General features: G+C 36.0%; 1 protein-coding gene across 6 annotated transcripts in view; it reads left to right on the top strand.

Annotated features, from left to right (window-relative positions):
• Positions 1 to 14,091, top strand: part of LOC105153444 (neural-cadherin) — a 215,831-nt gene that overhangs the window by 130,512 nt on the left and 71,228 nt on the right. Inside the window, exon 1 of one of the 6 annotated variants that reach the window (XM_087408140.1) lies at positions 2,639 to 13,489. The exons of the other annotated variants lie outside the window; for them this stretch is intronic. Coding sequence (XP_087264266.1) covers positions 13,438 to 13,489 — 52 coding nt within the window. The 5' untranslated portion in view covers positions 2,639 to 13,437. Of the gene's footprint in view, positions 1 to 2,638; positions 13,490 to 14,091 lie in introns of those variants that run through there. 6 annotated transcript variants of the gene reach the window in all.

Raw genomic sequence — 14,091 nt, 5'->3', positions numbered from 1 at the left:
ATATCCTTTGACTTCACCGAGAATTGTCGTTAGCAAGCTGTTTTTGCGAAACTCCTGCAAAATAAAAAAAAAGAGAGAGAGAAAGAAAAATAACAAGAGCTGCGAAAAACGTTCGCTCTTTTTGGTGAATTTCGTTTTCGGGCTTTCGTATGTACATCGCTGCCATTAACGCAAACTTCGTGGAAATTCGATATTTCGCCCAGAAAATTTACCAAATTCCGTTTGCCAAAATCCAATAGCAATTAACAAATACGGGAATATTCATGCGTGAGCACGCACCGAAAGAGACCGGACATCGAGGTATTCTTGACAGATGACACTCCGTGCATGCCGAATAATTCATATCGTATCACTTTTTTTTCGACGCTCATCATTCCATATCCATTTCAACGCGTGATGAATCTTCGGTTACCCGCAGTATCGATAATGCCATTAGGTTTTCAATATGATCCATATATGTTTGCCAGAAACTCGTAAATAATCGCAGTGGAGGTAACCGGTACGAGAGAATAACATCGCGAAGCGCTAATTGGCAGAATGTGTTTGCAACATACCTTCAAAAAAGTGCGACAACATACGAGAATGTATCGAACTAGTTCGGAAAAATATTGAAGGTAAAAGTAAACACAAATTCGCAAATTTTTTTTTATATGCAAGTGATATGCGTTTTCGTCAGAGACAGACTGATATCGAGTAAAGTAAAATAACATGCCTACGTTTAGGTGTTACTTTTTAGAAATACTGTACGCATTAAATAAAATCCAATTTGCATTTAAAATTAATAAAATCGATGACAGGAGACGTAGCAAATCTATACATTGTCATATATTATAGCTTCAATGATCGAACATTAAAAATGGAGATTTTTTTCCCAAACAAAAACTTGATAATATTAATGCTGCAAATTTCTGTAGATAAATTCGTCTTATATCTACATTTTCATCACAAACATAAAATCAAATCGATGAAATCACGAAAAGGGAGAATTTATTTATAAGGTATAGGGAAAAGTGGAGGAATTGCAAATATAGGTTAAACAATGCAAACTATACTACTATAATATAATATTAAAGAAGATTTTTTTTTTCATTTTTCTCTTAATATATTTGCAGTTCTTTCACTCTTCTCTATCAATTTAGATTCTCAAGATCACATTACGACGTTAGCAAAATGATTTGTGACTAAGATATATAGAACAGAAATATAGAATAGGACGTGTTCTCGTCACCATTTACTTGTTCAGTTATATTGTGGGGACCCAGAGATTAATAGCTTCGAAACTCGAAAGCCCTACCGGTTATTCCGCTCCCGCGAATTGTCACGAGGGTGGGAAACCGAAGTTAGTCGTCGGTAAACCATAAAGTGGAAAATGTTTTCGGATATTTGTTCGCACCGTCCATTTCACTTAGCCTGGATGCCCGCAGCTTATCCGGTGAGTTATACCATGGAACTTGGCGACGATTTTTATGTCGACCCGATCTGTCGTCCGTGTTTCTCAAGTTAAGTTTAGCAGTACGTAAGTTAGATCGTAAGAACTCGACTTCCAGGCAACTGGATTCGACCATGAACACACCAATAAATTTCGCAAAATACCACACGTTTCATATTCGCGTCTTGTTAGTTTTTCGACCGTGCTAATTCTCTCTTTCCCTCTCTCTCTCTCTCTCTCTCTCTCTCTCTCTCTCTCTCTCTCTCACTTAAATTCTGCTCTTATTCAGCTGTAGATGATAAATATAAAATAATAGAACACAATTGATAAAAATACGCGCAAAATTAAATAAACCTTACATAGAAAAATTAATATTCCGACAACAGATCAATCCTTTTCAGAATCAATTCTTTTTAGGTTCTTCGAATTTGCATAAAAATCGTATAACATCATTTAATTCTTATGTAACTTGCGAAATTAATATATTTGTAGTTTAATAATTGCTCACCATCTATACCGCGATTCCCTAGAATCTGATTATCGTCATTCCACTTTTTTAATTATCCTCGAACATAATCCTAATTGTTTATTACGTTGATACAAGACAAGAAAATACATTATATAACGTAAGCGACGAGTAAACGTTTAAATATTTTGCAATTTCGATGTAAATAGCAGACATTAGTCATCCGTTCACGTTTAGGACTAATTCCGCAATCAGAACGCGGGCCAATATGCCGGAATTAACTCCAGCGTTGTAATTCGAATCGGGGAGATGAAAGGATTATGCTGCGCGGAGGGGGAGTAAGTACTGATTGAATAGAGACGGAATGACGTCACGCTCGTCGTGGTTGTAGCATTTAATCCTGCTTCTTGTTCGTGCAATAGAGCGGATCACTTGAAAGTGCTCATTACCGGAAGTTTCGAACGCGGACGGGTATGATGCGTCGTGTAACGCGAAACCGCGAGACGATTATTACATTCGCGAGCTGCGTGACGTGGCGCGATGCGCGAATACGCGATCGGATCACTCTTGTGTATCCTTCACATCCTCCCGCATTGTGGCCATCTCAATGTTGATCGAGGGATTAACTTTCGTAATATGTTTTGCATACACATATATATATATATATATATATATATATATATATATATACATATATCCGTCGCCAGCGTGGTAACGAAATTTCCGGAATTTGCGACGGATTATTAGCCAAATTCCAAACGCTGGCCGTCGAGAATGCTTGCGGCCTTTCGCTGTTGCATCCGCGAACGAGTTCGACGCGACTAAATGCGTTGGAGAGCTTCCAGAAGTTCGCTCCATCGTTATTATTATATTTCAGGTACGCGCACACGTGTGTTTGCGGGAGTACGTGTATATATGCCCCGGTTAAAATCAACGGATTATACCACGGCTATTTTCCATCGCTCGCGATAACCGCAGCGTAACGCGATGCATAGCCAATGAGCAATCGATACGCCGACATGCGATCCCTTCAGATACGATTGCTCTACGGATGCTCTTAATCCATTAAGGCCATCTGCACTCGTAATACATGATTGCCGCTACTTGCGTTTGCGTAACATTTGCATTTTTTTATGTGAGTTTTATATAAGTAGTTACAGAAACCAGCGGACGCTTAGAGAAGTTGCGCAGTTATTTTGCCCAGTTAAAGAATATTGTTGCAATTTAATTCTTTGCCTTTTTTCTCTGCATGCACTGAAAGTATATTATTCCCATATTCTGAGTTTTTCAGATGCGAAGATTTAGATTCTCTACAATTACTATCTACACGGAAAGAATTTTTTCTTAAAATTTATCCTGAAAATATGGCTGTCATGGAACAATATTTCGAAGAATATTTTAATGTAAACCTTTCTCATTCGTTAATAAAACTACGTATATAAAATAAGTATAAAATAAATTTGATCAATTTTACTGAAGTGCATAGTAAAAATCTTTAAAATATTGTCGGGGTAAATTTTAAAAGGAAATTCTCTCCGTGTATTAATAAAATTAGTAATTAATGAACTGATAAAATAAGTATAACTTGAAAATCAGATTGGAATCTCGATTAAGAAAAAAAATAATCACTTTAATTTATAGTAATTAGAGTGTATTATATTTATTTACAGAAAGCGGCTAAAAGTACAATCATTTATTATTACAAGCAAATGAGAATTTGAATGACATATGGCATCGTCTAATCTTCGGCTTGCGTAATATCTCATGCCTGTCCGACAGAGAAGCATAGCGTAAATGACCTCCGACAGTGCTCCAAGCAAACGTCATTACATCAATTAATTGTGACAGTCACTGATAATGAAGCGTGATGTAATCGATTCAGTCTTGAATCAATCGAATCGAAAATTTTTCACTTTATCTAAGAAAACGAAAATTACGATTTTCCAGCAATGGAAAGCTTTTTCCGAATAAAATTTATCTTTCTTTAAAATTTATATATAAAACAATATATTTCCTCGACTCTTGATCACTGAGAAAAATTCCACAGTTTCTCTGCTGGACTTTTTTTTAAGTACCGAATTGTACGTTTGTCCGCGCAAAGTGAAAAATACGCGAGAATCGTGCGAGCGCGAAATTCTTTAAATGAGATACTCGTCCGCGCACAGGAAAAAGCGAAACGTTGAAAGAGAGTTCATGGAACTTCTTTCCTCAAAAAGAATTCTGAGAGTAACGGATGTCCCAAGTTTCACTTCAATTCCTGTGTATTTCTTACTTTGCATGAACATCGACGTGAAAAAGTGCCGCATTCGCGGGCGCGGACCTCCATCTTCAGCAGTGCAACTGTTGATAGAATCGGACGGTCAATCATTATCTTGGGGAATTGTCTTGAAACTATGCGGGGAAACTGGGAATCGATAGGATTGCGTTGTGTCGACTCAGTTCTGTCGTCGCCAGTCTAGATTGCATACCAGCAATTCCCAGCATTTGCAGAAGCAAATGGGATGCACCGATTTAAGATGGATGAATATAGTGACCGACAAGCACAAAACATGCTCTCTCTCTCTCTCTCTCTCTCTCTCGAATTCAATTAATTAAAAGTCTCTCGCTTATACTGCTTTCCCGTACATTGTATTTAATTTCTGAATAAGCGGTATTTTCATTAAGTGCAATGCTCAAAAAGGAAAATAATGTCATATTCGATCGTATTTGATATTAATTAGGACAATATACCAAAGTCAACAGCTTTTGTATTAACGCGCAGAAAATGAATGCCTCATTAATTTCTGTCAATCAATCAACAATATCCATATTTAATTGAGATTGTTTTTCATTGGAAAAGAAAAATTCCGAGCATGTGACATTTAATTGCATGACTAAATAATCATTGTATGAATGCTCTTGCTGGCTGTTTGCGATAATAACTAACTATTATTGTCCGGCAAATGAAATTCGTTCCACACTTGGGTGAAATTATTTCACGGAAGCTTAACATTTAGGGATATCGTTGCTAAGAAGAGCTTTCTGTTAACTGTTTAACACTCCTACCTCTTTTATCATCGTAAATTCATTTCTTAAGGAATTAATCCAAAGTAACACTCTTTCGCTTGAAATCATATCTCTCTCTCTCTCTCCCCCCCCCCCTTCTTCATTCCCTCTCTCTCTCTCTTTCTCTCTCTGCAAAATTAATTCCAAGTAAGTCAGCAGTTCTCGGCGAAACTTCCGACATTGAAATATCTCACTTTTTCTTTCTACTTGGCAAGCGAATGGCGAAAGGTTCAAACAGTATTCCATTACAACTCCATCGTTCAGGAATAGCTCTATCAGCTAGTGCACTATTGTTATTTTCAAGATAGAATGTCTTTTCACCGGACAAAAGTGGCAATGCAGAAAATTTACATTTAAATTTTAGATTAGCCGGAGTTAATATTTTCAAAAACAGGTTATTTCATCTTTCATTTTCCGGTGAAATACCTATGGAAATATTTTTTAATTGTCCGATATTAAGCATAGACAATGTGTTTCAATTATTATTTTGCATATGTGCATTATTTATTTCTCTTTTAAATTAAAACTATGTTAATTAAAATTGTAATTTTCTTTCACAAAACCAATAAATGTTAAAACAGGATTGTAAATTCAAATATCTGACGTTGCGTGTTTTGAAACGAAACCATTCTAAAACAAAATTGATACTGCGATTCGATTTATTTTAATCTAAAATGGAACAAATTTAATAAAATAAGTGAACAAATTTAATAAAAAGTACTTGAATTATGCATAACATCGTGCATAACACATGCAAACATTTTTATAACACAAATTATTTTTTGTTGAAAAAAATGTGGCTAATGGAAAATATTAAAATTTCCAACTATTTAAATCCGACTTTATGAATTTTTAAATATTAAAATCAATTAAAAAAATGGAAGAACGAAGATATCATATCCTACGTATATTTCTCTATGTGGGAGATTCTTTAACAATAAATTCTATAAAAATATATAATTTTATTTAATCTACATAAATAAATAATTAATTTTAAATATACGATTAAGAATTAAATAGATTAAATATAGGTTTTGAGCATCAACACTTCGAATTGAAAAATATCATGTATCAAAGGGAGAATAAAAATTTCGCGAGCGTTCCGGTCGATCGTCGCGTTTTAACCGGTTGTAACTTCACCGTCCATCGGTCGAGCAGCTGGATCCGTGAGCTCACATGAATTTGCCCGGAGAATAGAATTTTCGATCAGCTGCTATGTGGTGTCGGCCGTCGTGCCTGTCAACCACTTGTCGTGCCGCTTGTCGTACGAATCTGCAAATCGCATTTTACCGGTTCCGCATTCTATGCGCGATCACCCAGTGCATCGCTCTCGTAACGATGAACAACGAATGCATGCAACTGCGCATGCCAACCAAACGGGGAAAAACACTTTTGATGTTTTGCCGATATCGTCGTACTTTTCCTTTATTCAGAAAATATCCATGCACGAGCCTTCGATCGTATCCAGGTTTATGATAAAACCATGGCCAAAAGAAACAGTTGTGAGATATGTATCGGTTTACTTTCATATTGCATTTATACGAAAGGCTCCTATTCGGTTGTCAGATAGTTGCAAAAATCGTTAAAAAAGACTTTACTTTCAATATCGCGATCACACACGTATCATATTTCTTCTATTCTATAAAAGAAAAAAATCAATTATTAAAACATTAATTAAAAAAGAAAAATATGTTTACATACGACATGTGCATATATTTTTTGTAGAATTTTTAAATAAAATTTAGAATTTTTTTCGAAGATACATATATATCTAATACATTTTCCCATAAATTGCATGCTTACAAAATTTATTGATGTTACATTATAATTAGTATTTTATTGATCTTTTCATATTACCCTTTTGAAATGTAAATAATTTCAAAATATAAATTTCGGATGAAAATATATATATATATATATACACACACATATATTGATTTTATGTAATATTATGTGAAACTTTTATAAAACAAAAATCATAAATTTCTCTCTCTCTCTCTCTCTCTCTCTCTCTCTCTCTCTCTCTCTCTCTCTCTGAAATCATATTTGTTGCTGCAGATTATCTATCTTAATATTGCTTACTTAATAAATCAGCAACTGTAAAATTTGTGCACAAATTATGCACAGGAACGCCTCACACGCATGGTTACCGTTAAATTGGTTGGTGTATTAATAGCTACTATTTATGATACTCGATCCCGAAATCCATTATCGTCGCGTTTACGCAACAATTGCGATGTAATTAGTCTCCATACATATCTAAGTAGATGGTTACAAACGGCATTCAAATATGACATCAACACAATTTCCTATAGGATTGTATCCATGGAATATTTTGGATATTACTCTGCCTAAATGTCACTGTTCACAAACAATCAGTTTAAAAAGCATCGTTCTGTTAACAAATAGCAACGTTCGTTTACTCCTATGTTATTAATATCAATTTTTTATCGATTACAAACGACTGGAGTCGTGTCATCTCAAAATGCATGGCACGACGAATATGTTCAATTAGCAAATGGAAATCGATCGAACAAAATGTTAAGTACGATCAAAGTGCTAGATTACACTACAGATCGTTTCCGAAAAATACACTTTAAAGGATCTTGATTAACAAATGATGGTCGCGTGTACTTACTAATAATTTCTCGCTACTCTTTAGTGTATAAGATTGAATATTTCAGTTTCAATCGAGTCGATTATTTGTAAAAATATGCAATATTACAAAATGCAAAAAGTACGATCTTCATCTTAGAAATATAATTATATTAATTCTAAAATTTCGGAAATTATAAAAACACCTCTTTTTACATATAAAACTGTTATGCATATATTTATTATCTCAATTTTTCGTTGCGCTTTATTTCGAAGTAATTTTGCAGTCAGTGGAGCTGACACGAGAGATAGTACATGCAATTTTATTTATTTCAGATTTTTAAATATTATTTTACTAAGTATATAATAGTATTTTATATATAGAGTTAGCATTTATTTTAAATTGGGAATATTGAATATTTTCTCTTTAGATGGAAAATTAATAAAATTTTCTTAAAAATATAGAATAATAATATTATATAAAATATGAATTTTTCACTTTACTTGTCGTCGTCAACCAGTTTAAGATAAAACAGTACTGTTATAAAATTCATGATATAATGCCAGAATATCTAGAATTTCGTGGCTCGCGTGGTTATATGAACAATCAACTTGATCTGAAAATCGATACTTGACATCAGTCAGAAAAATTATTTGTGCCGACTATATTGCAGCCTGCGTTTCATGTATACATAATGGAGTATCTGAAAAGTCTCGAAATTGATTCAGGAATGCTTAATAGGATCTTTCCATCAGTTAGTCGCCCCACATTATCGACGACATCGATGTTGCCCTCGTTAATATTGTATTATACCATAATACAGCACGTCAAAGTTATGTTGTGTTTGAGTCAGTTTCAAGTTCCGCACGAGAAACGTGCAACGACTTCCGGCAAATCGGTTCGTATATTATTTATTGGAGTAACCTATGGCGTCGTTCTTCTTCGGAAATAGATTCCGGTACTTTAGTTCAAGCTTTCCGTAACAAGAAATATTCACGAATCCTTTTCCTTTGACTTTGATGAATATCAGTAGGTTTTTGGGACAAATGAGAGTTAGTTTACTAAATACCTTTGTTTCCCCCCCCTCCCATTAATACATTCTAAATTAAAAATTAGAATTGCAAAGTTTCAATATTATATTTTTGATGAGATAGAAGAGTTGTAGTTCTATTATAAAATGTTTCGATTTATAAATCAAAATTTCACTGTAACAAAAATTTGATTGAAATGTATCGAACAAAAAATTTTTATTAAACTGTACTAAAACTATAATTTTGCACAAGTTAAATTAGTCAGTTGGTATAAACAAATATTTTTGTTATCTACAAAGCTGAAAAATGTATTTCGCAGAAGCAACTAAATTTTTTGTTACAGTATCAAAATCGAAAAGCAAGACAGTTCGCAAAGGTATAAGTCGAAAAGTATTCGATTTCGTCTGTCGTGTTCGGGAATAGATTAGCGAATGTCAGAACTGAATGCGAAATGCTCTTTGAAGATTCAATGAAGGATGATAGATCCGGTGGATTGCGGTAATTCCTCGACAGCCGCTTGAAAGTGCGCGAACAGATGCACGACTTCTCTCTCGAATTTTCCCCGTGACTATGCAAAACTTTAAAATTCTAAGATCGGAGAAGCGTTCCTCAACTTCTTCAGTTTAAAATCAAACACAAAAGAGGGAGAGAGACATATAAACAAGGTGATGAAGTTTATCTTCTAACCATATATTAATTAACTGGTAGTTTTAACTGTATATTCTATGAAAAACAAAGAATAAAAAATGAAGAAAAGGCAGAACTAAAACTCAATAATATTTTGTACTCTATTTCATGTACAAAACTATGTGATTTATTTTTGTTAAAGGTAGAGGAATACCTTGACATACTTTCTCGATTGCGGTTTAACTTTAGTTTGAACCCAACTGGTGCAGAACTTTTTTGATACACATATTTTATAAGACATGTTACATACCGAAGATAGTAAAGGGGAGGGGAAGAGAGAGAGAGAGAGAGAGAGAGAGAGAGAGAGAGAGAGAGAGAGAGAGAGAGAGAGAGAGAAAGAAGCTGTGGAATTCCCACATTGATAAATTCTGTTCGAGTCTTCGAGTACGCGTTCAAGAATTTCATATATTATAGTTTTCTTGCGTAATACAATTTGTCCGATCCAGTAAATACATTTTACGTTAACCACTTCTATTTAACGAGAAATATACCGAGCAGTCGTCATTAATCATTTTAATTGTTTAGATTAATACTATATTACTTATGTAAAAGATAGGATTTTGAAATCTTTTGATAATACCTTTTTCAATAATTGTATCCTACAGACTGATGAAATATTTGATTTTTCATTATCTTTTTTATCTTCGTAATAATTCATTTACTTAGTCCTTTTAGTGAGTAGGAAACGTTGGTACACTTTTAGTGTTAACAATCAAAAAAAATGTATAGAAAGATTTTTACGAGATTTGAAAGCATTGAGAATCACTGCATCACAGAATTTAATCTACTTGGTCATTTCCATAACATCGTCTATAAGCTCTCCACTTGCTTCGTATCTCATTGATCGCTTTCTCCGAGATCGATATGTGCCACTACCGAGACGAAATCTAATCCGAGTATTTCGCGCGCTTAATTAGTCGGGACCACAATATTCGCTATAATATGGAGACTACCCCAGACATAGCATTTCGCTAGTCAGCATCGTCGCTATGTTTTGCCACTGTTGTTTACGACTATGCGCAGTAGTCGTCGTAGAATGTCCTGGATTTGTGGACAGCATTCCATACGTACCGAGTTACAGTGATCGAGATTTAACGCAGCGCTTTAATCCAAAGCAAATGTAACTGCGTATATTTAAACGGTTGTCAGTACCGGATATTCTCCATAATCTCGAATAATCTGTGTTGACGAGAACTATTATCTGTCCACATATCACACACGATCGTGCTCTTCTCTCGGTACTGTCACTGTATATTCTCTCTTTCTCTGTCAATATAGATAATGCAACAAATTCCACTCGGAGAATATTTAATAGCAAAAGTTAGATGCCATTTTTTTTTAAATTATAAGGTAGATAACAAAATTTAACTTTACGTGGACTTAGCAGAAAGTTAATAGGAAATTAACTATCGAGATAATCATAATAACTTTGAAAATTCTTTGTAAGTTACAATGAACCTTTCATGAAATAAGTTTCTCTTAGGTATGCAGCTCTCTTTCCATAAGATAGTGTGTCAATAATGTAGAGCATTGACACTTATTTGAGACGAACTAGTCGGAGACAGGCTAGAAGATATCAAGATGCGATATCAAGATATTTCGCATGCTAAAGGGAGTGCAAAGGAGACATTCCGTCTGGCACTTGACAGCGCGTTATATGAAACACGCATTACGAATAGTGTCTTTTATTTACATTTCTCCATCTTTCCCTACAGAGGGAAGAAAACTCCCTCTACGCGAATTTCGTACGAGACGCGCAGAAATAGAGTACCGAATAAGTGCTGAATCAAAGTTTCAGATTCAACCGAGCATGTTGCTCGTGAACTCGAAGCACGTGCACAACCCTTCCGGACAAGGCGTAGAACTATTCGGAATCGCATTCTCAGAGTAATAAAAAAAAAGAAGATCCAAGAGAACGAGAAGATTAGATAAAAATAAAAAATTCTTGCTAAATATTAAAGAAATTGCCATTTATATGCATTCAATGTTTATATAAGAAAAGTAGATTTATTTTGGATGATCAAATTCTTTAGTTGATATTATTTGAGATAGAATTAATATAAAATTACGTCCATAATTTTTCATCACTTTAATTTTGTTATATATACTAATGAAAATCACTGCTTAAATGAGAATGATAATTATTTATTTAAAAATAAAATACAATCGCAAGTTGTCCCGGGAATTTTTATTGATTTTTCTATATAGTAATTATAGAGTTGATTAAAAATGATTCTCAGATGTAACATTATAAAGAGCTATTATTTATATAGACTTATAGAGACTACATTGTCTAGTCTCAGTTATTTGATTGATCAATGGAATAACATAATGATTAAACGTATAATGATTGTATAACATGCATTTAACTCCATTTATACTCTTCAATTAATGAACTAAATAATTCAGAATAGTTCGTTAAATAACGAGAATGTTACAAAGAGTAATTTAGAATCGCGTCAACCCTCTATGATTTCATTACCTACGGATAAAGCGTCAGTATTCCCTTAAATAGAATTTCATCAAATATGTCTAATTTCTTTTATCTAATGATCAAATAATAAATTAATTATTTCATAAACGTATGCTTCCTGCAATAAGTTCGTAGCTTCTCAAATCTCAGATAAAAAGTGACAAAATACTTCCTCTCGGAAATGAAGTACGCGGAAAGAACGATTTTGTCGAAGTATTTAAAATTTAGCTAGATACACATGTGAAAAGAATTTTATTGAATCATCAAAATAATTATATAAGAATTCTCAAATTGATTGCTAGAGCATCAAAACCTTTCGCCCTATTATCATCATGCTTGAATCTCTCTTACAACTAATACGACGATCCAACACAATTATTTTAATAAAGTTGAACAAAATTATTTTCAGATTAGTATTTACACTTTTAGATACATCAAAGCAAAATCGTTCATTCGCGTTAACTTCTTCTCAAAGTATTTCTGCCCGCTTGGCTCTCTGATTTAGCTTCCATAGCTAATCGCTGTCGCTCATCAACGTTTGCACGACTCGTGCGAGTGTCCACGTAGCCAGGTGTATCCACCGTGGCGGGACCGCATTCCGACGATTCCGTGTTCTGCGTTACGCGGTGACACAGTATATATTGACTGAGGGTGGATTGTGCGCCCCCGACTGATTTGGCGCGGCTGCGCAATTCTGGGCCCCGCAGGCGGCCGTCGGTCTCCGTATACTCATTGCTTTCCCTGCGTATGTATCGCACGTAGCACGTTCGCGCGCGAGTCGTGCCTCGTCCTGCTTTGCTTCCCCGCGAGGAATAGCTGTCCCGCCGCCACCGCCGGCATCACCACCGCTGACGCCGACGCCGACGCCGACGCCGACGCCGACGCCGACGCCGACGCCGACGTCGCTCTCTCGCACCCTCCGTCGGGCTCTCCCTCCTATCGCCGATCGTCCGTTACCCTCTCTCTTTCCCTCCTGCTCACGCTTCTTCGACTCTTGCGTCTACTCGCGGCTCCACGTTCCTTCCTTTCTCATCGTTCCGTCTCGATCGCTCTTTTCTTCCGCTGGACCGTCTTCTGGACATCCGTCGTACCGAGCTACTCGTGATTACACACGTGTACATGAGCTAGAGATAGTACTAGACGGGGCGATAAAAACATGTCAATGACAGGCCCAGTACAGGACGACGTATCGATACGTCGGTGCCGGCTCGCGACGAGATAACGCGCGCGAGATTACGGAGTGCGCGAAATCGGCGCGTGAATTCGACGCGCGCGGCGGGAATCCATCAGAAACGTACGAAAGTGGGTAACGTGAGGAGCGCGTATCGGTGGTAGAAGATAAAAGAACCGTTTCCGTGTGTTTCCTTGTTCTCGGTAAACTGTATAACCAGTCTGTAACCGGAAAGACAGTGACACGACGAATCGTGGTGAATCTCCCAGTGACGTGTGCACCTGTGTCTGTAGGTGTGGACGACGTCCGTTGGTCAGCGTCGGTGGTCAGTGGAGATAAACGTCCACTCCCGGGCTCGCCGTGTGTGTGTGTGAGAGTGTGTGTGTCGACCGCGCACGACAGTTCCGACCAGCGGGAGGTCGACCGGAAGCGGTAAACTAGGTGATACCGTCCGTGGGGAACCGGTAGTGGCAGCCTGGTAGTGGTCTGGGTCCGTCGTCTATATCGGACCGGCTAGTTTATGTGATGAACGTGGTTTAATGGTTGATCCGCTAAAACTCTTCTGGGTTATTACCAACAGCACCTACCTGGGTATGTCCGAGATCGTGGAAAGAGTCGACCACGGGGAAAGTGGGGCACAATCACACGTCCGTTTGTTCATGCGAGAAGAGTAGTTCACCAATTCAGTAACGTGTAAATGTGGCCGCAACCACTGCTGAAGCGTAATCTGAGAGTATTGCCGTGTCAAGAATTTCATTTTGTTGCACTTCGTGCGATTGTTTCTCGTTTTCCCCTACACGATTCTTCAGTATCGTACAACAAGCGTGTTGACAGTGATATCGCATGAACAATGTGATATTTTAAGGAGATCTAGCTCTACAGAAGAGAAAAACTCTTCGTTAAAGATGAACTTATTATTTCTCTTCATATTTTATATACATGAAAAGAAGAGTTTTGCTAATATATCTAAAAATTTAACAATACACAGATCTGAATGTAATTTTGTAGGTTTCTCATGAAAATAATTATGAGAATGTTTAAAACGTTAAATAAAAGGCAGTAAAAGGGTTTAACATTCTAGGAATCAGTTTGAGCGTTTTAATAATTATTTTGATAAGCCAAACAAAATTATTTTCAGGTCTATAAGATTATAATTGAAGATTCTAGATATATTTTTGACAAAGTCGATTGTC

This window comes from Acromyrmex echinatior, chromosome 7 (assembly GCF_024713525.1).
Source record: "Acromyrmex echinatior isolate Ae372 chromosome 7, ASM2471352v2, whole genome shotgun sequence".
NCBI classification, from domain to species: domain Eukaryota; kingdom Metazoa; phylum Arthropoda; class Insecta; order Hymenoptera; family Formicidae; genus Acromyrmex; species Acromyrmex echinatior.
This window is presented reverse-complemented; position numbering and strand designations above follow the sequence as displayed.